We start from the raw sequence: 25,134 nt of genomic DNA on the forward strand, positions 1-25,134 counted from the left end.
AAGCTTTTCTTTTGTTTCTATGAAAATGTCGATTTCAGCCGTCATTCTTGATGGATAGTTTCCCTGGGTATAGAATTCCTGGTTGTCAGATACTGTGTTCTCAGCACTTCGAAGATGGTTCTCAGCACTTTTATCTTCTGTTGTTGCTCTTGAGAAGTGTGATGTCAGACCTTTGTTGGCATTTTCTTCTTTTCAGTCAATGACAAGATTTTCTTCAGCTCTCGGTTCGGCAGTTGTCTTACGATACAGGTTTATTTTTGTTTATCCTACTTGGGGATAGTTGTCCATATTGAATCTGAGGGTTCATATCATTCATCAGTTATAAAAAACATATTGTTTTTAAAAAACTTTTCTTAAAAAAATTTTTCTTAATGTTCATTTTTGAGAGAGAAGAGAGACAGAGTGCGTGTGGGGGAGGGGCAGAAGACACGGAAACCGAAGCAGGCTCCAGGCTCTGAGCTGTCAGCACAGAGCCCTAACGCGGGGCTCGAACCCACAAACTGTGAGATCATGACCTGAGCCAAAGTCAGACACTTAACCGACTGAGCCGCCCAGGCGCCCCATCTTCTGTATTTTATTGAAAGCATTCAAGACATCACTCTGAGAAGGGAACCCTAGGCTTCTGTGAAATGCCCAAAGGTCACGTCACAAGGAAAGCTGAGACTTTGATCAGAAAGTGGCGTTTTTATTTATGATCCAAGAGTTTGAGGTATTTTGTAAGCACAGGGTCTTTGGCTTGGTAGTTCATAGTATTGCCAGAAGGAAAAAAAAAAAAAGGCAAAGTTACTCTTGGGCTCTTGAAGATGCCCTGGTGTCTCCTCAGCTCTGCCTGGCTCTGAGCCCACAGAAAGTCTGGCAGGAAGGGGAACGGAGTTGGGAAAGCCCCAGGCCTTAGCTGCCAAATGAGTCTGGTCTCAGTAAGCCCCCACGTTGCACAGGACATCAGGCTGGAGAGGATTGGCACGCACGACGAAGGTAACGTGACGGGCACTCAAAGATGTTTCCGTCGGAGGGGAATTTTCTGTGACTGAGAGCCACGGAAGCAGGGGCAGGGATATACTCCTGTACGGGCCAGGGGCTGGGCCGGGTGCTGAGAGAACAAGGCCGTACGAGGGGTGGGGCTCACCACTGGGGACCTCACAGTCCAACAAGGGACAGACCCACTTTCATTTCATGGGGAAACTGAGGCTCTCAAGTGCTGCCCAATTGTTAGCAAAGGTAACGCACACCCACGTGGTCGGTGCAAGGTGCCGAGGCTGCAGGAGTGGCCCTCATCCTCACGGGGGTCCGTGGGTCCCCCTTTTCCCGATGGGGAAGCCGAGGCTCTGAGGGCAAATCATGTGACTTTTCTGTGCCCCGACGTCTTCCTGTGGCCTATGGGGACAATAATGGTGCCTACCACCCGCGGCTGGTGAGAGAACGAACTGAGCTGAAACACGCAAAGTGCTTACAATGGTGAAGTAGGTGAGAGAGACAGCAGGCGTAACACCGGGTAGTGATTCTGCTAAACCCACCTCACATCAGATCCCACCCCCCCTGCCGCCCCACTCCCTCCACCACCGCGCCCCGTTTCGCTTTCCTCGTAACACTTCTCCCCGTCTGACGTCGTATATTCATTTATCCACGTGCTTGTTTGTTACGTGTCCCCACAGATCGCGCGGGCAGGGGCCTCGTCTCTCGGATTCCCTGGGGGCCCTGGGCAAGGTGGGGCCTGACAGGTATTTCTTGGGTCTGCGAGCGACCAAGAGACCGACAGAGACTTGATTTCAAGGAATCCCCGATTAACTGCAAACTATAGAAAATAGCTTCAGGGATGCCTCTGACCTAGTCAGCCACAGCCGCCCTCGCGGTCAATGCCACCGCACCCCGCCCTGCCTCCTCCGGCAGTGTCCTCATCCTGCGCTGTGTTGATTTTGAGCTCCCAACACACTCTGCTTGGATCTCTGTTTCTAACACCTAATGGCAATTATGGGTCTCCTGGACAGTCGGGAAGATTCTTAGAGACAGACGCTAATCAATCTCCAGCATTTGCCAGTCATCTGGAAAGTGTTCAAATGAATGAATGAATGAATGAACGATAGACGACACCAGGATGGGGTTACCAGCTATGTTCAATTTGAATTTCATTAAATAATGAATACTTTTTCGGGATAAGCATGTCCCAAGTATGGCATGGGATATACTTATACTGAAAATCAGTTGTTGATTATGTGAAATTCAAATTTAACTGGACATCCTGTGTTTTTTACCTGCTAAGTCTGGTGACCTGAGAGCAGAGGCCTTTGCAGCAAGGGACAGGTAGAGGTGACAGAGGTCAGACTTAAATGTGGGCCTGGCCTTGCTGGGGAGGTGGGCCCAGCAGGCAAAGCACTGGCAAGAATAGTGGAGTCTAAAGCGTGGGCTTGACCCAGAGAAGGTGGCAAGGGCCTGGGGTCACCCCCTCTGCCTTTGACCTTATGAAGGGACATCAAGGCATACTTAAGGAGGACGACTGTAGGAGGGGAGGGGAAATGTCAGGAGATCACTCTGGATAAGGGGAAACGCTCTCATTTCATAACCTGGCACTCTCAGCAGCTAGCATATAATGGGTCCTCCAGAAGGTTGTGTGCAGCTAAAACACACACACACACACACACACACACACACACACACTCTGAAGCCAGTTCCAATCGCTCTTCCCCAGCATAAGCATGAACTTGAGAGACGAGCAGGGACAGGAGCTATTTTCTTACAATCAGGAAACACCACTCTTCCAAAATAAAAAAAATTTAAAAGAAAAGAAAAAAACTGCCCCACACGTTTCTACAGGATTTTACAGATTAAAAAAAAAATTTTAAGTATATTTATTTATTTTAAGAGAGACAGAGAGAGCGAAAAGGGGAGGGACAGAGAGAGAGGGAGAGAGAGAATCCCAAGCAGGCTCCGCACTGTCATGACGGATCACGACGCAGGGCTCGAACCCACAAACCGTGAGGTCATGACCTGAGCCAAAATCAAGAGTCGGACGTTTAACCGACTGAGCCGCCCAGGTGCCCCGATTTTGTTTTTTTGAAAGACAGAGAGAAAAAAAAACGTGAGGTGGGGGAGGGGCAGAGAGCGAGGGAGAGAGAGAATCTTAAGCAGGCTCTACACTCAGCACGGAGCCCACGCGGGGCTTGATCTCCCCACCCTGAGATCATGACCTGAGCCCAACTCGAGATTCGGGTCCTTAACTGACTGAGCCGCCGGGGGGGCCCCAATTTTACAGATTTTCACGTTTAACTCCTTATGATGGAAATGTCCAGACGCCCACAAAAGTAGAGGAGGAGAAGGCAACAAACCCCGTGTGCGTTTGGCAAAATTATCAACACTTTGCCAACCCTGTGAGATCTATGCCCTCCCCCCTCCCCCCTCCCCCCTGAGCTGATTTTCCCTGTGAGTATTTTTAAGGGGAATCTCAGACATCGGATCATTTTATGCAACTTTCCAACTTTTTTAAGGGGTTTCACGTCCATTGAGTTCTCTCTGGAAGAACCGTAATCCCATTTTATACATCTGGAAACTGAGGCCCAGAGAGGCGAAGTTCTTGCCCAAAGGGACAGAAATGCACAGCACCCCCCCCCCCCCTACACCATGCTGTCGGGACCCCAGGCCCTAAGAGTCCACGAGGCTCCGGGCCAAGCCCACAAGGGCACAAAGCTGAGCACCCCCACCCCACCCCCACCCCTGGCCGCCTCCCCACCCCAGCCCGCCCTCCTCCTCCTCTTCTTCCCCAAGGCAAGGCTCCAGAAGGCCGGACTTTGATCTCTGCCAGGGCCGAATTCCAGATGGAGGCCTCGCCAGCCGCTAGGGCAAGGCGATTGATGGGGTGTTAATGATGTCAGGGTTTACAGACAAACTCAGGCCCGGGTGGGGTGCGGAGGGCCGATTGTCAGCCGTGATGGGAACCAGAAACCCCGGCGCGGCACCGTTAGCCAGGAGACGCAGGGCAAGGGGAAGGGCCTGGTGGCTTCTCACCCCGGAGCAGACAGTAGGATCCCGATTACCCGTCAGGGGAGGGCAGGTGGCCCTCGAGGTGTCAGGGGGGTACTGAAACCCCTCCACGTGGGATCTCACGTGCAGGGCTCCGGACTGGGAGGCCAGAGTCCGCTTCTGAGAATGAGCTCACTCCGTCTTTCCCTCTCCAGGCCTCAGCTTGCTCCTCCTAACGAAAGGAGGTGGGGCCGGGCCAGAGGGCAGCAACATTTTTGCAAAGGGCCCCCCCGTGGGTGAAAGGTTCGGGTCTGTGAGACACACGTGCTCTCTTGCAACTTCCAGAATCCGCTACTGCGGCCTGAGAGCCGCCATAGACAAGATCTAATCAAGCGGTGTGGCCGTGTGCCAATAAAACTTTATTTACAAAAACAGGCGGTGGGTCGGATTTGACCTTCGGGCTGTGGCTTGCTGATACCCTTGGACGAGACAGTCATGAAAGGCTCTTTGAACTCTGCAGAACGTGTGAGTCAGAGCCTGGGGTCCACAAACATGTACAACCGTGGGGCCGGGCAGGTAACACGAAGGAAAGCGGGAAAAGCCAGCGTGACGCAGGGTGAGGGACCCCGCTGGAGGCTCGAGCCCTGCCTGGAAGGGTGGGCTGCTTTCTGCTCAGCTCTACACCACCACGGCCAGGTGGAAACCAACTTGCTCCCCGATACGAATGATTGTTCAAGAGAATGTCAATTACCTACATTTGAAACGTTAGGAATGAACCCCCAATTTTTTTTTTAATGCTTATTGATTTGGGGGAGAGACAGGGCATGAGCAGGGGAGGGGCAGAGAGAGAGGGAGACCCAGAATCGGAGGCAGGCTCCAGGCTCCGAGCTGTCGGCACAGAGCCCGAGGCGGGGCTCGAACTCACGGACGACGGTGAGATCATGACCTGAGCCTAAATCAAGAGTCGGACACTTAACCAACCGAGCCACGCAGGTGCCCCTCAAACTCTTATTTATTTATTTTGAGAGAGAAAGAGCGGGAGAGAGGCAAAAAGAGAGAGACAGAGAATCCCAAGCCGGCTCCATGCTGTCAGCACAGAGCCCGATGTGGGGCTCGAACCCATGAACCGTGAGATCGTGCCCTGAGCCGAAATCAAGAGCTAGCCGCTTAACCGACTGAGCCACCCAGGCACCCCGTGAACTCAAACTTTGTAACAAACATCATCGTGTGGCCCCAAATCCCAGCCCATGTGGCCGCAGGCCAAATTCAGCTCAGGGGCCACCGTTTGCAAACGCTACCCTTCATTCTGAGCCCCCACCCCCACCCCGCTCCAGAAACCCTGTTAGTAATTTGCAGAAGCACAGAGACCCTTTGGGGGCTCGTCCTCAGTGGACTGTTTCTTTTCCTTCCACGCTCAGAAGTCTGATGAGGAGGTCAAGAACACGGATAAGGGAGGATCCTGGCCTTAGCTCCTAAGCCTTCCTCCCTTCGGAGGCCTGGAATGAAGAATCCTCCTGGAGGGGCTGCTTTGCCGCAGGCCTAGAACAGGGGACCGGCCCAGTCAGACTTGCCTGGGGCTGAGAGAGGAAGAAAGCAAGAATGTTCCTCCAGCCATCTGACCTGCATCCGCAGAGGGCCAGCCAGTGCAGGCCAGCCGGCCCCTCAGGAAGGCCCGTAGCGCTCTGGAAATCACCGTCTTCCTGGCTGGGGAAGAAGGGGCTGGGTGGCCAGCCTGTTAGGTTTCACTGACAACTGTCTCTGAGTCAACATCCAACCAAGACGTGCGATTCCAGAAAGGGCTACGAGAGACAGGAGGCAGAGTGAACAGATGTATGGGGCTGGCCCGGGAGAGGGATGTTTATTTTTATTTGGTTGGGGGGGGGGGTTGCCTAAAGGCCTGGGAGCCATTAAAAAATGCCTATTAATCTTCCTGTTGGTTGCAGAGGGTAAAATTCGAACCAGAAATGAGTCTGGAGCTCAAAGGACCCGGGAAGGATACGTCAAAGCTCTGCCCGTGTGAACTGGTGAGGAAGAAAAGATGGCTTCCTCCACCACCCGACACGAGTTATCAACTACGGCCCGGGTTTTAATCTTCTTTTTAAAATCAGGTTTATTGGGGGCGCCTGGGTGGCTCAGGTTAAGCGTCCGACTCTTGATTTCGGCTCAAGTCATGATCTCATGGTTCAGGAGTTCGAGCCCCGCCTCAGGCTCTGTGCTGACAGTGTGGAGCCTGCTTGGGATTCTCTCTCTCCCTCTCCCTCCGCCCCTCCCTTCCCCGCACCAAAATAAATAAATAAACTTGAAATTAAAAAAAAAAATCGGGTTGGTCAAAGCACAAAGACTGTACCTTCAATCCCACTTATCCGAGGTAACTGGTGAGTCCAGTCCAGAGACAGAAAGAAAAATGGCGCCTGCCAGAGGCCAGACGGGGAAGGAGAGAGGTGAGTTCTTTAGCAGGTAGGGAGTTTCAGGTTACCAGCTCTGGAGACGGACATACCAAAATGTGAATGTCACGAACACGACTTAATATTGCTTAAGGGGCGCCTGGATGGCTCAGTCGGTTAAGCGTCCGACTTGGGCTCAGGTCATGATCTCGTGATTCATGGGTTCGAGCCTCGCGTCGGGCTCCGTGCTGACAGCTCGGAGCCTGGAAGCTGCTTCCGATTCTGTGTCTCCCTCTTTCTCTCTGCCCCTCCCCACTCATGCTCTGTCTCTATCAAAAATAAATAAATGTAATACAATAATATTTTTAAATAAAAAAAAATGCTTAAGGGGCACTTGGGTGGCTCAGTCGGTTAAACGTCCAACTTCTGGTTTTGGCTCAGGTCATGATCTCACGGTTTGTGAGTTCGAGTCCCGCATCCGGCTCTGTGCTGACCACGTGGAGCCTGCTTGGGATTCTGTCTTCCCCTCTCTCTGCGCCTCCCCCCCCCATGCTTTCTCTCTTTCTCTCTCTCAAAATAAATGAAAAAACTTAAAAAAAAAAAAAATAACAGAGTCTGGCTCCAGGCTAAAATCTTAAAAAAAAAAAAAATTCCTAAGATGGTAACATTTTACCTTGTATGTATTTGACCACAATTAAAAATTAAATGATCGTTTTATCAAAAATTGTTAAATTTTTAATATGTATTAAATACATATTACCAAATAAGTATTTATCAAAATTATTAAAATTTTTAAAAGCACCTATTTGAAGGGTAAAGTTCCTTGGGTTTTGCCAAATAGAACATCATCCCAACTCAAAACAGAAACATATCCCTCACTCCAGAAAGTTCTCTTGTACCCCATGGTAGTGTCTATACTGATTTTAAACATCCCACTAAATTAAAGTTTAATTAAAAAGGAACGATATTCCCTCTGCCCTGGGGTCGGGCCAAGTCTAAACCTCAGTTTCACACTCAGGGGTCTTGCCTACCTGACCTTTTCTTTTCTTTTTCTTCAAAAATGTTTATTCTTGAGAGAGAGAGAGAGAGAGAGCCTAAGCAAGGGAAGGGCAGAGAGAGAGGGAGACACAGAATCCAAAGCAGGTTCCAGTCTCTGAGCTGTCAGCCCAGAGCCCTAAGCAGGGCTCGAACCCACAAGCCATGAGATCATGACCTGAGCTAAAGTCGGACGCCCAACCGACTGAGCCATCCGGGCGCCCTTGTACCTGACCTTTTCTAAGGTGTTTGTGCAAGATGTAGGAGGGATGAAAGGAAGGACATTTGCTTTGGCTTCTTAATTTCTAACCAGTTGAAGCAACAGCATTAAACACTCTCTCCCCAAACCCAACCCCACACACACCTGGCCCCGATGCCCAGCCAGGAGTCTGTCCCTGGGGGCTGTGCAGCCATTCGAGGGCTCCCCTGGGGGAGTGGGCTGGAGCAACCCTCCTCACCTGCCCCATACAGCCTTGACCTCTTGCTTTAGAAACCTCGGACTTGGTCCCATAAAGATACATCGGAGAAGGTCGCCCCCTGGTGGACGATCTTGGACATACTAAAAGTATGGTATTTTGTAGAACTTCCTGGATCCAAAATACCAAAGGGGGGGGGGGGTGGCGATCATAACTTGACAGTGGAGAAACCCAGAAGACACGGCCTTAATCAAGGTTAACATCACTTGTAATGCAACAGAGGGACGTCCCGTACCGCTGACATGATGCACTGAGAAGGACACCTCAGTTCCATGGCCTTCTTGCCCCCAAACGCATAACCTCAACCTAAGGATGAGAAAGTCTCCAGACCAACCCAGAAGGAGGGACACACCTGAAAAAAGGGAGTAAGCTGGTGCTCCCGGTATCAGCTTCAAAAGTCTCGAGGTCACAAAACAGGACTGAGAAACTATCACAGATCAGAGCAGGCGAAGGGGACATACTGAGCCATGCATTCTGGGATCTTGCCCCGGATCGTGGACCAGGAAAAGGACCTGGGTGGAGAGCGCGTGCCCTCTGAGGGAGGTCTGGAGCTCGGTCAGGAGTGACGTACCAATGCTGACTTCTTAGTTCTGCCACCTGTTCCGAGCTTATGCCGGCGGCTATAACAAGAGGGGAGAAGCGGATGCTTTTGCAACTTGTCTAAAATTATTTCAGAACTGAAAGTTGGCAAAATATTTCTGGGCCTTCTTCCATAGATGGAAGGTGATGATCTGTCGTTGGGGGTACGGTCCCCGCCTTCATGGAACTTACCTACCAGTAGGAGAGGTGATGTACAAACAAAGGAAGCATGACAAGGATGCACGAGGGCTTGGGGGCGGCTGGCTGGTGGGTCAGGGGTGAGAAGGCCAGTGTAGCCGGAATGCGGCAGGGGAGAGGCTCACAGGGGCCCGGGCGCGTCCGGCTGTGTAAGCTGCAGTTTGGACTTCGTTCCCAGGGTGGTGGGGCACACACAGAGGAGGCACGGGGTCAACCGTCGGAGAATTGGCTGCGGAAGCAGAACAGAATGCACAGAGCTCGGGGGGGATGAGAAGGCACCCACGGTGGGTCCCGTGAGCTCTCGAGAACTTGGCTTCCTCAACGGAGGGAGTCGGTAGGGGGAGGGGGGGTGCAGTGGTGGTGCAAAGAATTTCTAGGGTCTGGATTCATTTTGAAGGTGGGGTCACAGAATGGAAACCAATGGGTCAGATGCAGAGGGTGGGAGAGAGAGAGGGAGCGACGCTGAGATTTTTGGCCTGGACTTGGGCCTCTGAGAGAAGAGAGGTTTGGGAAAGTAGACACAGGTTGAGGGGAGTTATCAGCGGTTCCACCTCATCCGTGTCCAAAACGCCTGTGACCCTTCTGGAAAAAAAAAACCGACAAGAACTGACATTTATGGGGGGCCTGCCCGCGTGTGTCGGGCCACTTAATCTTCCTACCAAGTAGCGGGGGGAGTGCCGTGGGCATCTCCATTTTGCTGATGGGGAATCAGGCACAGAGTGAGCCATGGTGGAGCCCGGATTTGAACCGGGGCGCGTTGAAGGCAGATCTGGACTCAAAACTGATGTTCTAGAGATGCTAGGGAGGGGACTTGGACCAAACAGACCTTCTCTTTCGTGTTTAGAAGGTTCTAGAAAAATTTGCAGGTAAGACAGCAGAAAGGGGCTCGTCTGCCATGGCTCGTGACTCAGCTCGCTCATCCAACGTCTGCCGTGTGCCCGATAGGCAGGGCCCGTGGGGGAAGCGGGCAGCTGGTAGCACAGTGTGGTCTGTGCCATGATGGTGGCAACGCTGGCCTGCCCGGAGCCCCGAGAGGGCCAGGGAAGCCAGCCAGGATCGCGGGGGGCGGCCCCGGCCACCGGAGTCATGCGAGCGTGGTGCGGGTCCTGGACCGGTCCCAAATCCATGCCTACCTGAGGTGACGTGGCAGAGAGTGACAGTTCTTGGAGCTGTAAACCAGTTCCACCGTGTTCCCCGACCTCCATCTCGGTTTCTCTAAAGTTTATTTATTTTGAGGAAGAGAGAGAGAGAGAGAGAGAATCCCAAGCAGGCTCCCTGCCGTCAGCGCAGAGCCCGACACGGGGCTCGATCTCACGGACCATGAGATCATGACCTGAGCTGAAATCACGGATCAGACGCTTAACTGACTGAGCCACCCAGGCGCACCGCCCCCCCCCCCCCCCCCCCCCCGCCATCTCGGTTCCTAAATGGCATCTGCAGAACAGTGAGGGCAGAGGACCGTCTCTGTTTGTGAGGACGGGCTCAGCAGGAGCTGGAATGGAAGCAGAAAGATGGGGCTCGACCCTCTCCCACCCGCCCACTACCCCACTCCTTGCCCACGTGCTCTCACCCTTGCCCTCGCCCGTGAGGTCCTCCACCTGGCCTCCCCGGAGGTGCGAGGCCCCCCCCAGAGCCACACGCAGGGAGCCCCTGACAGACGATTCTGAGCTGCGGGGCGAGGGCCGGGTGTGCATTTCCAGCCCTAGAGCCGGGGCCTCGCTCTTGGTGTCCACTTCGGTGGCCCCAAGCTGGTGTGGAGGGAACACAGGGCCCGAGAACGGCCTGCTCGCTCCCCATTGGGGCGGGGAGGGAGATGCCCCCTTGTAGATTCCCGGTCTGGGGCCCGTTCACCGGGTGCTTGTCCTTGTCTCGCCCTCCTGAGACCCCTGCCCCCCACACCCGGGGCACGCGCTCCGCTCTCCCTTCACGAGAAAACAAAGCCACCTGAGACGCTCTCACACGGGGTCTTGGTCCCCGGGCCCTCCGTTGGGTCATGCACCCTCTTCTTTGGTGCGACAGGAGGGCACGCTCAAGGCGGCAGTCCGGCCCCCGCCTGGTCTCACCCAGGGGGCCGGTAGCCTCCCCTTCCCTGCTGCCGGTGCGTGGCCGTCCTCCGGGCTGCTGAGGCTGGGAACCTTCGTCGCCCGGGAGGCCCCCTCACACCCCGCGCCTTCCTCAAGTGCTGCCGATCCTATTTCTCAACAGCCCTTGAGCCCGGCACCCCTCCCCCTCCTCGCTGCCCGTGGTGGGGCGTGGGACCCCACTGCCCTTACTCCACAGCTACCCGCTCTCCATCCCACAGTAATGGTTCTAGAAGGCCAATCTACTGCAGTGTGTAACTTGCTTAAAACTTAGTTCCCATGTTCCTCAGAAGAGTCTTAAATCTTGAGTCTGGCCTACACATTCCCTACACCTTGGCACGTGTTTGCACCCGCCGCTCGGGCCTTCACTCCTGCCCCCTTGCGATCCCCTCCCTGGGACATACCCCACTTCCACCACCACCCACGATGTCCCTTCAGGCAGCTTTGCCCGACGGGTAAGCACACTGCACTTACCCCGCTGCGGTGGCCCCCACTCCGTGTCGTAGCTGCGTGTTCTCTGCCCTGGATGTCTCACCACTATGAGCCGCGTGAGGTCCTGTCTCTTGTGGTGCCCCAACGCCCAGCCCCAAGGAGGCCTGACGACTTTGAGAGTGTAGAGTCAGCGAGTGACAGGACATGGGGGGTGGTGGGAGGAGGGGAAGGAGAGAAGTCCAGGATGGCATGGATTTTGGGGCGGGGGTGGGGGGGAAGGAGCTTGTAGGAGGGATGAACCAGTGCCATGCCTACCATGACCGTGGACTTCCAGGCAGGTAGATGGAAATATGAAATCTACGGCCACAGATCTGGGAGTTTTGGGGGAAGGGTGAGCTGACCTAAACAGAAGTACTGGGAGAGAAAAGATTCGGGGTTTTAACCTGGCCATGGCGATTGACTGTACTAAGGTCCGAATTACCAATGCCCGCCCGCCCATGTTAGCCTAGTAGAGGTTGAATTGGACAAGTATCTTGCAAAGTGCAGTCCACTGACGCCTGGAGCGGAGTTGCCTGGGAATCCGAATGCTCACCGGCTCCTGGAGAACTTGGGATCGGACTTCTCAGAGAATAGCCAGCGGGTGAGGAGCCAACATGATGGCGGGACACGCGCCCCGTGACGGAGGCAAGCTGATGGGGACTGGACGGGAGTGGAATCTAGAAACAGCCCTGAATTGAAGAAGGGAACGGGTTTGGCCGCCCAGCCTGGCCTGGGAGCTCCGCTCACTGCCCCAAGACGCCACACCCCCTTGGCAGTGGGGGTAGATGGAGGTGGGATGGTGGAGAAGACGTGAGTGGTTTTTTTTGTTTTTTGTTTTCAATGAGAACGTAGGGAGTACGAGCACTGTGAATGTTTGTGGACTGTTTTAAGGTACTACTAATAGAATTCAAGAAGGAAGGTTTCTTTCCAAAATGTTTTGCGAGATCAAAGCAAACAGCAGAGTCCATACACAAAAAGGCAAAACTAAAAAGTAAAAGCAAATAAATATGTATATTTTCATAAAAATTGGCTGACAAGTCAAAGTGTAACACAGAACAGAAAATGCAAGTGGTAAAAACCACCCGATTGAAATGAAATTATTGTTAAGAAATAAAATGCAACAACACGTATGAAGAACACCTAACACAAAATGACAAAGGTTCAAAATAAAAGGTTGGTCAAAGATTTAACACCAGGGTTCTACTAAATGGAAACGGGAGGGGAAATATTAATATCAAAGGATAATTTAAAGCAATTACGAAGGGTCACGATACAGAAATAAAGCACATAACAAAATACATCATAAACCTTTATGCACCAATAATGCAGTAACAAAAGAAAAAAGGACAGCCCAAAATCGCAGGGAGAAACTTTAACTCCTGCTACCTGCCTAGGACAGAGCCTGAGGACTTGACTGGGGCGTAGGAGAAACAGAAAATACACCCCGGATAGGATTAATTGGTTTCAAACCTTATGCCCTCGCGCCACACTTCCAGTAGGAGGGCTGTGTGGCCAATAGTCTGAAATGTGGTAGGCGTGGCCGAGGAACTAATTTTTAAATTTTAATGGACTTTAATTAAAATTCAATTAAGATTTAATAAAAAGGAATGCAGCATAAAATAGTTTTTCTGTTAAATGCAACTTTGTTGTGTGGAACCACATTTTTATTTTAACCATTGAAAATTTAGCTTCCAAATTTAGATGCGCTGTAAATGTACGATAAATACTGGATTTTGAAGACTGGGTCAAAAATAAAAATGCTGAGTATCTCATTGCCAATTTTTATATTATTTCATGTTGAAATATAAGAATGTGGATATATTAGGTTAAGTAAGATATATTAATAAAATTATTTTCACCTTTTTCCTTTTTTCTGTGGCTGCTCAAAAATAGAAAATTACATGTATGACTCACCTAATATTTCTATGGGACAGCACTGCCTAGTAAGGGCACACCTTGTTTCGAAGTTTCCAGAGGATGTTTGCAAGAACCAATCATTACTAGATTACATTGTAGTAAGAGAAAATTAGAGTCCAAGAAACTTTGATTCCAAAGAGAACTTTCCTTTATTTAAAAAAAAAAAAAAAAAAAAGGAAATGAAGACCTAAGGGTCTAAAAATAAAAATGAAAACATTAAATATTAAAACCTGCAGGATGCAATCAGCTTTCACACAGTCCCAGATCAGTCATTTTTATCCCTGTCAGGGTCAGAAGTCTCCAGAATGTGATGCAACAGGCCTTCTCTCTACAAAAATGCATACACATGAAGACTTCAGTGTGTAACTTGAGGAAGCTATATAAATGCCTGTGTCATCAAAAGCGAAAATAAATTAACTAAGGCAATTAAGATTCAAGGAAAATGACACAAACCCTCAAGGAAACTAGGAAAAGGAATTGCAAGATAAAAGCCAGGATAAAAACAGCACAATTGTTAAATCCATGAGCTATTTCTTTGGAAAAAAATCAAAGAAAACTAGAAAACCGTGAACTGCAGAAAATAAATCAAGGGGAAAAAAGAATGCATCAATATTTTCAGAAACGAGAAGGAAGGAGCATACGTTACCAAAAACTGTGCGCAACCGCATACGAATACATTGGAAAAACTCAATTTTTTCCCCTATGAAAATCCAAATTACCAACATTGACAGAGGAAATAGAAAACCTAAATCAACAACAACAAAAGAAGTTCCTGTATCTTCTAATATATAAAAAGCATATTTTCTGCTCTCCATAAAGGCATCAAGATGTGATGAATTTGCTTGTAAATTATTTCTGATTTTTGTGGTGCATTCCACTCTTTCAACAGTCTGTGTTCAGCTCATGTTTCCTGGGTGCCCACGTTAGGCCCAACGGACTTGTCACGTGAAGTCAACTCTCCCATGTCCCAGAAAATGACCAGAAGGTCATCAGTCCATCGTGTGAAGCAGACTTGACCTGACAAGGGAGAGAACCTCCATAAGCTTTGCAGAGATCTATCAACAGGAAAAAAATTGGTACGTGCGTATATATGTAACTATCTGAGCATTAACTCTTCTAGAATGAAAACTTACACACGTGTTCAGGAAGCAGGCAGGAAGGTATTTATGTAAACGATGCATATAAATAAAGAACATCAAGGCATCCACGTGAACAAAGGAGATGCAAAGAAGAGAAGCTAACTTATAAATGCTTATTGAAAGATGTTCAAGCTCAAATTAAATAAGCCAACAATTATGATCTTACATGTTCAATCAAATTGATTTACCCCCAGAGCAAACATTTCTTGCATTAGCCCTTTACTCTTCACCCTGGCGTGGCCAATCTTCCTGAATATCGTCTGGCTTTATGAAACAGGTAGATTGCAACATGCCTAATCTGTTAACGAGACCATGAAGCAATGAAGGCAGCGATAGCCAGGAAACACTGAGAGGTGCTCATTTCTATGGGTTGCCTGTTCTGAGTACTGGGCGATGGTAAGCACTCTTCGGACAGACTTGCTTTGCCACCTGTAAATGAACAGCCTTGAGTTAACAGCCCAGACGCCCGCTTTTAGCAGATTAATAAAACATGTGCTTTTTTCACTTCCCTGCTGTTAAAACAAAACAACAAAACACTGACCCCCACATTGTCTGTGCCTTCCTATCACCTGCTAACTAATGCTTATTGAGGAAATAACCTTTACAGAGAAAAATCACTATTTTAGTCTTACCCAAACTCTGTCCTGGAGAGTAAGTTTTCTTCCTCATCCACTTTTATTTCTTACCATCACTTTATATATATATATATATATATATATATATATATATATATATATATATATATATATATAAGACAGTGATTATTCATGTATATATATATATAAAGTATGCTTTATTTATTTCTTTCCATTACTTTAGAGTTCTAGCCAGAAGCAGTAACTGTTAACAAATCTTTTTTAAACTTGACCTGAAATTTTCAAGCAAAGGAGCGGAAGACCGGTAAATCTGGTTCCAAGTAGAATAAGATGCCCAGGGCAATCATTACAACCGTACAATTCACCTGGCACAACAGAATTTTCTAATGGTGTCTCATTAGGTATTAATAACATGAAATAATTACTGTCAAAGTGACCTTTTTGTCAAGGGGATATAAAGAAGCGAATCATTTAACACCAAGATAACATGGTGATACATTAAAATCGCCTCTTGGCAGGATTTGAGCATGTAGTGAATTCAAAAGTGAAAAAAATGTTCGTTGTGTAAGGGCTTGTGTTGGATGAATGACCAGTACCAAGGACAGTTTCCAGTATGTGGCTCCTGCTTTGGAGTTGAGTCTTCTGAGAAATCTGCTTTTAAAAAACTTCCATTGACAAACTGCAATTTTTACAAAAAAATTCTTTTGGCTCTTTGTTGACAGTTGGGAACAAATGCTTTGTCCCGCAACTTCCTGAACAGCGAGAACATTAAACGATGCTATGGCATCACTGGAGGGGGTGAGGGGGCTGGCGTTGTATGGAATCCGAGCGGAGCAAATGGCTGGAGGCTGATGGTTCTTGAGCGCCTGGTCACATTTATCTACACCTGATGTGCAAAATGTCTAAATGCATTTGAGAAATAACTTTTCTGCCTCAAAGAGGTTTAGCTACTGTCGCCAAATTGGTACAGCTAGTGGTTATGAAAACCACCTCCCCAAACTGTTGGATAAAGTCCCATCCGATGTATGAGCTAAGTATCTGAACTAATGAACACCTGAAGAAATACCATCTAATTCTGATGATTCAGGGGCCCAGCCTGATTACAACGGATGCAGGAAGCATGTAGTTGTTTAATGCTTTTGTGGCAAGCAGCATTACAGCGCCGTGGCTGGTGTCTGACGAGACAGACATCAAAATGGTCTTCTAACTGAAACGTGGCCTCGCTTTTCGCCGTCTTCGATGGTACAACTATAGTAACATGGTCACGGCGTTGCGTTTGCGAAGCATTTCTCAGACACTCAGCCTTGTCCCTTATCTGCGGATAAAATAACTGAGGCCGAGTAGTGTCAACAGCTTTACCTCTACATTCAGACAACATTAAATTCAGAACAATGTGTAGATCTCTAAATAGAAGAAGATTAAAAGCAAGGTTTCGGTTCATCCAAACTCTGTAAGTTCTGCCAAGTCCTGGGGTTCACATTTTAGCACGAGATTCTGCTCCTAAGAGCACGCAGGTTTTTCCTACTGGATGGACCCCAGGGGAATACCATGGTGGCTGCCGCATGGTCCACCAGAGCCCTGCTTGTACCCGGGGTGTTCAATGGCACACTACTCTCACCAGCCTATAAATGGGGCAGAGAACAAGGAGAGATCTGTTATTTTTCTAAGGCACATCAAAAAGAAACTGGCCTAGACCATGAAGAGAAAGGAAGTAGAAAACAGACTTGTAATGTCTCCTAGGATTGACTACAATCTTAGAGCTGGGAGACACAGATCTGATCTATTCAAAACAGTTAAAGAACTAAACACAAGGGCTCCTAACTCAACGCTGTGTGTGTGTGTGTGTGTGTGTGTGTGTGTGTGTGTGTGTGTGTGTGTGTGTATGCGCGTGCATGCGTAGTCTCTAAGCACTGCTCTAGGAATGCAGTTGTACCTTGAAGCATGAGAATGAGAATACAGTCTGAGAACAGGTGCTGGTGAGGGTGATTAGGGCAGTAAAAGTCGATGCCCTTGTTACTCTGGAAGGTAGAGCCCGGCTACTAGCCAAGGACTATTCAATCCATTATACATGCACCTTTTGAACAGGCTTAGATGATTCTGTTACAGAGGCAGGATGGGAGGGAAAAAAGCCACTCAAATTTCAGTAATTCAATAATTTATTCCTCTAAAAAAGTGTGTAAAAGTATATAGCTCTCATTCACAAGGTATATATGAATGACATTTAAAATGGAGGCCTTTTAGTATTGTTTCTTTTTATCAAAGTCTCTTAGTGTACTGTCCCAGCGCGATACTGTGGTTTTAAATGAACTTCACATATTTTTGTATTCTTTCAAATTGTTTGCTATATATAAAAGAAGCTCACTGCAAAATGCTTGAAGGAAAAAAGGAAACCAAAGAAATTCAGAACTTCCCAGAAATGTACAGCTTTTACATTTAAAAAAGGTTCTGAAATATACATACAAGCATGCTGGACAACCCCGCCCCTCTCCCCTCCCCATTTCCCCCTTTTAGTTCAAACCATGGTAAGAGTTCTGATTTCTGCAGAATTTCCAAAATTAAAAATAAAAAAAAAAATAAAATAACTTCTCACTCTGTAGCAAATCCAGGGCTTGTACATTTCAGATTAATTCAGTAAAAAACTCACAAGTAAAATAATGCATATTTAAGGGAAATATTATACAGACTTTTTCACACAGAAGTACATAATAAGATTTTTTAAAATCTATTGCCATTCATTTATTTTTGCACAAAAACGTATAAATATGTCACCAGCTTTTCTTAACTTAAAAAACTTAAATAAAAGACACCAGATGAAAACTACCCTTTGCTGCCTTTTTTTTTTTAATTTTTGTAGGGGTTTTTTTGTTTTTTGTGGTTTTTTTCTTTTTTTGCTTAGAATTGGGTTTCTAGGGAAGAAAAGCCCCTGCATTAAAAACAGCCCATATTAAAAAAAAAAAAAAAAATTCAAAGTTCTGATGAATTCTGGGAAAAAAAAGCAACCCCAAAGTGGTAAAAGATTACAAATATCTACTTTACAATTTGTCTTCTCACCAAGATAATTTTATACAAGTTTACAATCTTCATCATCTATGCTCTTCAAAAGGCCTTGAGAATTTTCCTTTCTGATTAAGAAAAAATAGCACTGCAATATTTTTAAAGTCAATTTTACACTGTACACATTAGATACAAATGGTTTGATATATCAGATTTTTTTAACCTATACATTGCGAAAGTCACCCCCACCCCCAACTGGTGGTACAGAGAATAAAATTATCCATTTACAAGTTATTTCTCTGCTTACATATTCCCACCACACAACTTTTTTTTTTTAATATAATGTTTTAAACGTTAGATTATTTCAAGAAAAATACTTTTACAAAATCATATCAGTTATTACATTTTCTTTTTTTTTCTTTTTTTTCTTTTTTTTTTTTTTTTTTTTTTGTTAATAACCAGGATATGGAAGTCTCTTGGAAGAACTTTAAAATTTGCATGATTCTCTCTCCACAGATGACTAGAGCTCAACAGCCTGACCAGCGCGGCTTGCGGGAGGCAAGCCCGCGCCCACTGCCCTCAGACAGAAACGCGCTGCGACGTCAGGGTCAGAAACGGGGTCTTAAAGACAACCCTCTTGGGCCTGGAATGAGGAGTCATAAAATACTTCAATTAGCCATTAATGCTTTAAAAAGGCATTTTTTTTTTTTTTTTTAAAAAGTCCCACCACAAAGGCTCAACTTCAAGTACTAATTTAATGGTTAAGTTGTAATATTTCTTTGAAATAATATTCCTATGGTCCAGAAAAAAGTCACCATATTTATAACTGATTTTATGAGCAAACACTTTCAATTATGATATGTACATGAGTCCCTTTTGATCTAATGAGAGGAGAGACCTGGCTTTCAATAAGAATTCACTAGAAAATATATTTCCGTTGTGACTATATAAAACTAATGAAGGTACTTGCCTCCATGGCTCTGGGTGGAGCTTGACTGCCTTCTGTATAAAAATGTTATCCTTCATGAAACGCTGGCCGCTTTTAATAAGAAACATGGCAGAATGTTTTACCCAGTTTGTTCTTAATAAAGCCTACTGCTGGGTGGTTTTGGATATATTACTTTTTAGGCATGTCTCCCCAATCTGTTTTCACTCCTTTTCCGGCTTCTAGGACAGAGGTATGTAGTCAAAGAATCCTATGGTGGGTCTGAGTTGGGTTTCAGCTACTGTACCTGGTCCTCATGACTTAAAAAAAGTAAAAGTCACAAAAAAAATATGACAAAACAACTTAAAATAAATAAACAAAATGAAGATGTCTCCAGACCTTTTGTATCTACACACAGGTATGAAGTCGACCAAAGCATTCATGCCAACCTAGATGGGACCACTAGGGAGACAGAAACCCCATTACGAAATCATATACTTGAGCTGGTTCTTATTTTTAAAAAGTTCCAGATGATGGAGTTCAGGTAACCCACAGGCCACACACCAGTAACTAGAGGATTTCATCCAAAAGGGCTAAACTGCCCTTGTTCTTAAACGGAGACTGGAAACAGACTCTTGTGCAAAAGGATACTGTCTCTTCTGTTGCCCTCTTAAAAACCACCACCACCACCAAAAACTTCCTGTGGACCCGTGGTTCGGGGCTGCACACACCAGAACACTGGCTAGAAGTCACCGCTTATGGAAGTTTCCAGGTCCATGAGAGAAGTGTCAATGCATCACTCTGGTAATGAACACTGCAGAAATGACATGTGCCTGCCGAGGAGTAGTCACAGTGCAGGACTGTGGAGAGCGGTCTCTCAAGAAGAGCGTGTGGGGCACGTGCAGAGTGTAGCAGGTTCCTTGGACTCAGGCTGCAGGGAGGAGGAACCGAGCCAGAGAGAACAAGTGCTTCTCCAATTAAAGTATGTTCATGATGGCGTTGTACAACTGAGTGAGCACCACAAAGTGGACGGGAAGGCAGGAGGTGCGGTCCTGGGTGGCCGGATTGCACGTGAGCCAGGACAGAGCGTTGTACTGCTCCAAAACGAACCTGCCGGAGAGAGTACACAGGTCAGGGCCACGGGCCACAGCGGTGCTTTTACATCTTAACGTTCCACAAGTCAGCAGGACGAGGCTCCGTGTATGTCAGTCTTTTGCTTGCCCCCGGGGTTTCCTCGTGGTTCTTTCCCCCCCGTGCCCACCTCATCTAGACCCACACTGTCCAGTATGGCAGCCACGGCCACCAAGTGGATTCGGATACGCTGTATGTCAAAAAGAGGTGCTGGATTTCAAGGAACTCGTATTTTAAAAAAGCAGGCGAGATGGCTCATGAATATTTTCATGTGGGTCCACTACTGAAATGATACTGCTTTTCGTATACTTGATATTACTTTGATGTGTCTTTGATAAAGCTGATAAATTTATTTTTGAAATTAACCTCATCCATTTATTTTATTATTTTGATGTTGCTACTAAAAACAACTGAATTAGACACGCAGCTCACATTATGGTTCTACTGGACAGTGCTGCACTACAGACCCTGAAAGCCTGAAAAATCATGGTGACTGGATTCTCGCTTAACTATAACTTCTAAATCATTTAAGAGTTATTAGTGAACACTAGAAGACGCTTGCATACTTCCTCAAGGTACATGGAGAATGTTCATGGTCTGTTAAAGTGCGAGAGAATTAGCATACACTTCTGGGAGATATTTCCCAACTGTGGAATTTATGCTCCAATTTTATTTATATAATCTATGTCAGGGGGAGTACAAAATGCTTTCAAAGCCAAGTGCTTTATGTCCCAGGCTCGGTCTTCTAACCACCCACACCTAATTCTGATCTATTTTCATCACCATAAAACGTCTCCTTTACACAGGAAGCACGGGCCACTGTACGTGCACACACACGTCAAACAGAACCAAGAATACCAGTCTCCCTGACCCGCGCTCGTATGCGGGGTTTTGCACGCAGCTCTCCCTGGCCGCTCAGACGGTACTCCGCTGCACAAAAGGCAGCGCCTTTTCCACACTTTAAGTAAACACCTTGGAAAAACAAAACTAAAGGAAGACTGTAGCAAGCTGTAACTGCTATTTTGCCTTAAAACAATCTACCTTAAAACGTCAGATGTGGTTTTGGAGTCAAGAGGATGGGGAACCCGCTGAGAATTCCTGGCAGGGAGAAGTTCATCCGTCTGTGCTACAGAAATGTGGTGGTGCAGCGAAGCCTGGCAAGAGAACAAACACGGTTACCTTCCCGGCCTCTCGGCTCCCAGAAGCCTCAGTTTTAAGCTCTCGGTAACCCTGATGTGATCCCAAAGAACTCCACACCCTGGAGGTGGGAAAAAAAGCTAGCTTTGCAAATACCAGTGCGTCACAAATGATTCGATAATGTGCCTCTTCAGGTCTTCATCTGTAAAAGGCCCCACCATCTCCACGGCCTGGATACGGCCGACTCTGCCCTTGTGGTGGTTGTGTAACACGTTCTTCCATCCTGACTTCCCATAAGTGGATAGATCTAGAGGCTCAATTCGGCTCAGATCCTTCTGGGGGACGGGGAGGGCGCGGGGTGCAAGCACACTTCGTGGCTGGCGCTACGTGCTCCCTATGCCTCACCTCGAGAGGCGTGAATGTGCGCCGCCCCACGTGCAGCTCGGCTCATCGCTGCCGTCAGCAGGTTCCCGGCACGCCCCACCCGCTATCATGGCTTTAGCACACGTTATGAAATAACTGAGACAGGCAATGTGTTGAGGACAGCTAATATAAATGCTTCTTTATTTTTTAGGTTTCAGACTAATGAACTGTTGTTCTAGTAGCTTCAAAGGGTGACTAAAATATTCTGGTTTTCAGCACGAACCCTTGGATTTGTTTCAATCTACTGCTACCATTGTTCTTTTTTATGTTCAAACTGTCCCATCCTTGGGCAATGGGAACCCTCCAGTTGGCGGGCCCTTTGAAGTAACTCTAATTATCTTAAGTAACTTCCTTGCTTTTAGGTGTGACAACATATCCTAGGTTCATCTTGAATATTTCTTACTTCAGACCTACAAATCAGTCAATTCTTCAAAGGAACTCCGTTTCTTTTGAATGATAAATGGTATTTCAGAACCACAAGTGCAGCAAGACCACTGTTTCCTGATCCTGTCGCTGCTCGTAAGCTTTTTCAGTAGACCGAGCTAAAAAATATGTGTATCTCTCCTAAGAGGAGAAAATAAATCTAGGTTCACAGTGACAAGTCTAATTCAAAATAAAGACGACACCGACTTATGTGGTAGAACTTCCTTGATTTCACAATAATATGTTACAGCCATTAGTTGAAAGAAACTGCTTCAATTGTTTTTGGTTTAACCTTCCGTTATTCCTTTTAGAAAATACAAGTAGGGGTGTGTGTGTGTGTGTGTGTTTGCATACACTTTATCAATTACTACAAGGTAACCTACACTCCACAGAATGATTATATTATAATCATCCTCACTTTGTTATGGATAACTAACATTCCACTGAATGGATACACTGGTTTATTCGGCCAGTTCTTTACTGGTCGACCGTTCCGGTGTTTCTAATCTTTTACATTTATCATTTTTTGGTTTTGTCAGTTTCTTCTGAATAGATTTCCAGAGGTGGCCTCGCTGCATCAAAAGGGAAATGTGTGGGGCTGTATCGCTTGGCTGCCCTGCTGGCACCAGGGCCATCTCTCCACAGTTCTGCCAATGGAGCATGTTGTCAAACTTTAGGCCTTTTGCCAATCTGTGGTTGAGACATGGATTTCATTCCAGGTTCTTTCATCCAAACTGGAAGTAGGAGATCTTTTATTTTAACCCTTAATTTGCATTAAAAGGTTCTAAGACACATACAGGAAGGAGCATGTGTAAATAAATGTAAATTTAGCTGCCTCTTGCCCTACTCTAATGAAGAAAGCTGACGCTTGTGGGGGAGGGGGGGCAAAGGGGGAGAGTTCAGCCCACAATGATCACATCCACCCAAGCTTAACTTCACCGGTGGCAATGCATTGTGGACTTGGGAGAAAGACTGTTACATACGACCACGTATCCACCCGACATGTGCCCTGAGGGCCCCACAAAGTCTCCTCCTTGGGTTAACGTGATTGCTTCCCTTGTGATGTGGTTTCGGGTTTGTCTCCTAAATCCTGCTCCCCGCCTGCAGCTGTAATGAAAATGTCCTCAGAGTATAAGTAGATGTGAAAGAAACAGGGGACACAGTGAGACTGTGGTGACTGAGACAATTTCAGCAGAAGTCACTCCTCCCCCCAAAATTCAAATATGACACCCAACCAACCTTTAGGAAGAGGGGGCACTGGTTCTGAGCCTGGGGACACGATGACCAAAACCACTGGGGGAGATTCTCCGCTTTGGCAGTTGACACGAAATACCCAAGGGCCAGGGGCTGCTGCTTCAGCTCCTCGGGTGCCTCTCTAGAAAGAAGACGCTCACCCTGACTCTGAAAAACAAAGTTCCGAGAGCATGATCAGCGTGTGACAGACACTTCAAATAAGGCTCTGAAAATCAACTTTTTATCAAGTCGCTCTGCACATCACAGTCCCCCTTCTGACAGCTTTTCACACAAAAATGCCAGGTGACCGAGAAAGGTCAACAAGGAGAGGCACGGTCCCTGCTGCACGGACGGACATCGGATGAAAACTACGGCCCAGGCAGAAGGTACCAGCAAAACTAACTACATCAGTCAAGCAAATACAGGTTTATTTGCTCTGGTTTCTTTTCTGTTAAATGTTGGGTGCGTTCCGTGGCATCCGGCATCCAACTACACGCGGGAAGAATGGACTCCGGCAGCTGAGGGAGCCCCCAAGCCCAGGTGCTCCTTCACCAGCAACCAACTAAAATACACAAGCGCACCTGACCGTCTACTGTCAACAACACGGACATTGGGAAAACAGGACACTTCACGGCTCTTTGGGTGGCGCCAGTGTCTCTGACCTCCCAGCAGGGGGAGATCTGCCTGTGAAGAGGCCTTGTTTTCACTCTCCGCCATCTCCTTAAATACAAGACTCCTGCAAGAGCCTGACTGTGCATTTCTGCAACTGGCATTTCCTCATCTTTGATTCTTTTAGCTGGCTTCAAGGGTTGAAAGCAATTATGCAATTATTATTATGCAAGCAATAATAAGTAATCGTTTGTTTTCAAAGGCCTTCTGTTTTCAGGGGAAAAAAATCATCCCCAACTATTATATCAAGTTGTATTTTTGGTTAAAAAATAAAAACTTACCCCAGCCTTGAACAAATTCTTTTCCCTGTTGTAATGTCTTAATTGGATATCAAAGAATGTTTAATGGTTCAGAAAGAGGAAATACTGAAAGCCTCTCGGGGGGGGGTCAGCGGGCTGCAGGTGCTGAGGACCGAGAAAAGGCCGCCTGACTAGCTTCAGAAAACAGTGCGGTTTAAACTCTGACACTACATTACAGACTTAGGGCTTGAGGCTCCAACAGAGGCAGAAAATACAGCAAACCTCTGCTTCTTACAAAACTAACCTTACACTTCAATTACCAATTCTTTGTTAATGGATAAACCAAATTACAACCACCACTACAGAAAGGGAGTTGCTATTATTTCCATTTCACAGATAAGGTAACTAAGGCTAAGACAGGTCAAGCGAGTTTGTTCAATGCCACAAAGCTAGAAGCCATACAGCTGGAACTCTGAGCTCCATTTACCAAACTCTAAGGCATGCACTCTTAGTTGCTATTTGCCTCTAGAATTCACATTAATCCTAAGTTACAACTACTTAATGTAAAATCTGTGGACCTGGTTCCTATCACACCAATCTCCAAAGAACCAATAAACTGTCATTAACTGGCAAATGACTATGGAGGAAATAAACACATTTAAAATCCCTTCCTTCTAGAAAGGAAAAATGGGAGAGAGGTAGCTCCATGAGGATAGTTTACTGAGTTGCTCTTCCCTGGTTTTATCTGCTCTTTGACTAACGTTTTAAATCTTTTCTCTTGATTGTCCTTCAGTGAACTCCAGGCTGGCAATAAAGTTCCACAGACAGAAACCTAAGTCCTCTAACTACAACTCTGTGTCTAAATGAGTGTGAGCAGAGTTGGTTATTCCTGCCCACTTTAAGATATTAGACATAGCCATTTTTCTATGCCTTAAACCCTCAATCTCATATTTTAAACAGAAGGTACAAAAGAGTAATAAGGCATGAACCATCTACCTTTTTTTTTTTTAATGTTTATTTATTTTTGAGAGGAAGAAACAGAGTGTGAGTGGGAGAGGCGCAGAGAGAGAAGGAGACACACAATCGGAAGCAGGCTCCAGGCTCTGAGCTGTCAGCACAGAGCCCAACATGGG

At 46.9% G+C, this 25,134-nt stretch overlaps 1 protein-coding gene across 2 annotated transcripts in view; it reads right to left on the bottom strand.

Annotated features, from left to right (window-relative positions):
• Positions 1-16,965: 16,965 nt before the first annotated feature.
• The window catches only part of MED13L (mediator complex subunit 13L), a 307,761-nt gene continuing 299,592 nt past the window's right edge, over positions 16,966-25,134 (bottom strand). For both annotated transcript variants that reach the window (XM_086681776.1, XM_086681775.1), the window contains exons 29-31: positions 23,100-23,261; positions 20,919-21,031; positions 16,966-19,856 (exon numbers count right to left, since the gene is read on the bottom strand). In XM_086681776.1, the coding sequence (XP_086537902.1) occupies positions 19,724-19,856; positions 20,919-21,031; positions 23,100-23,261 (408 nt within the window). In that variant the 3' untranslated portion in view covers positions 16,966-19,723. The remainder of the gene's footprint in view (positions 19,857-20,918; positions 21,032-23,099; positions 23,262-25,134) is intronic.

This window comes from Puma concolor, chromosome D3, assembly GCF_028749965.1.
Source record: "Puma concolor isolate L17-30 chromosome D3, mPumCon1.1.hap2, whole genome shotgun sequence".
In the NCBI taxonomy this organism is placed as follows: Eukaryota; Metazoa; Chordata; class Mammalia; order Carnivora; family Felidae; genus Puma; species Puma concolor.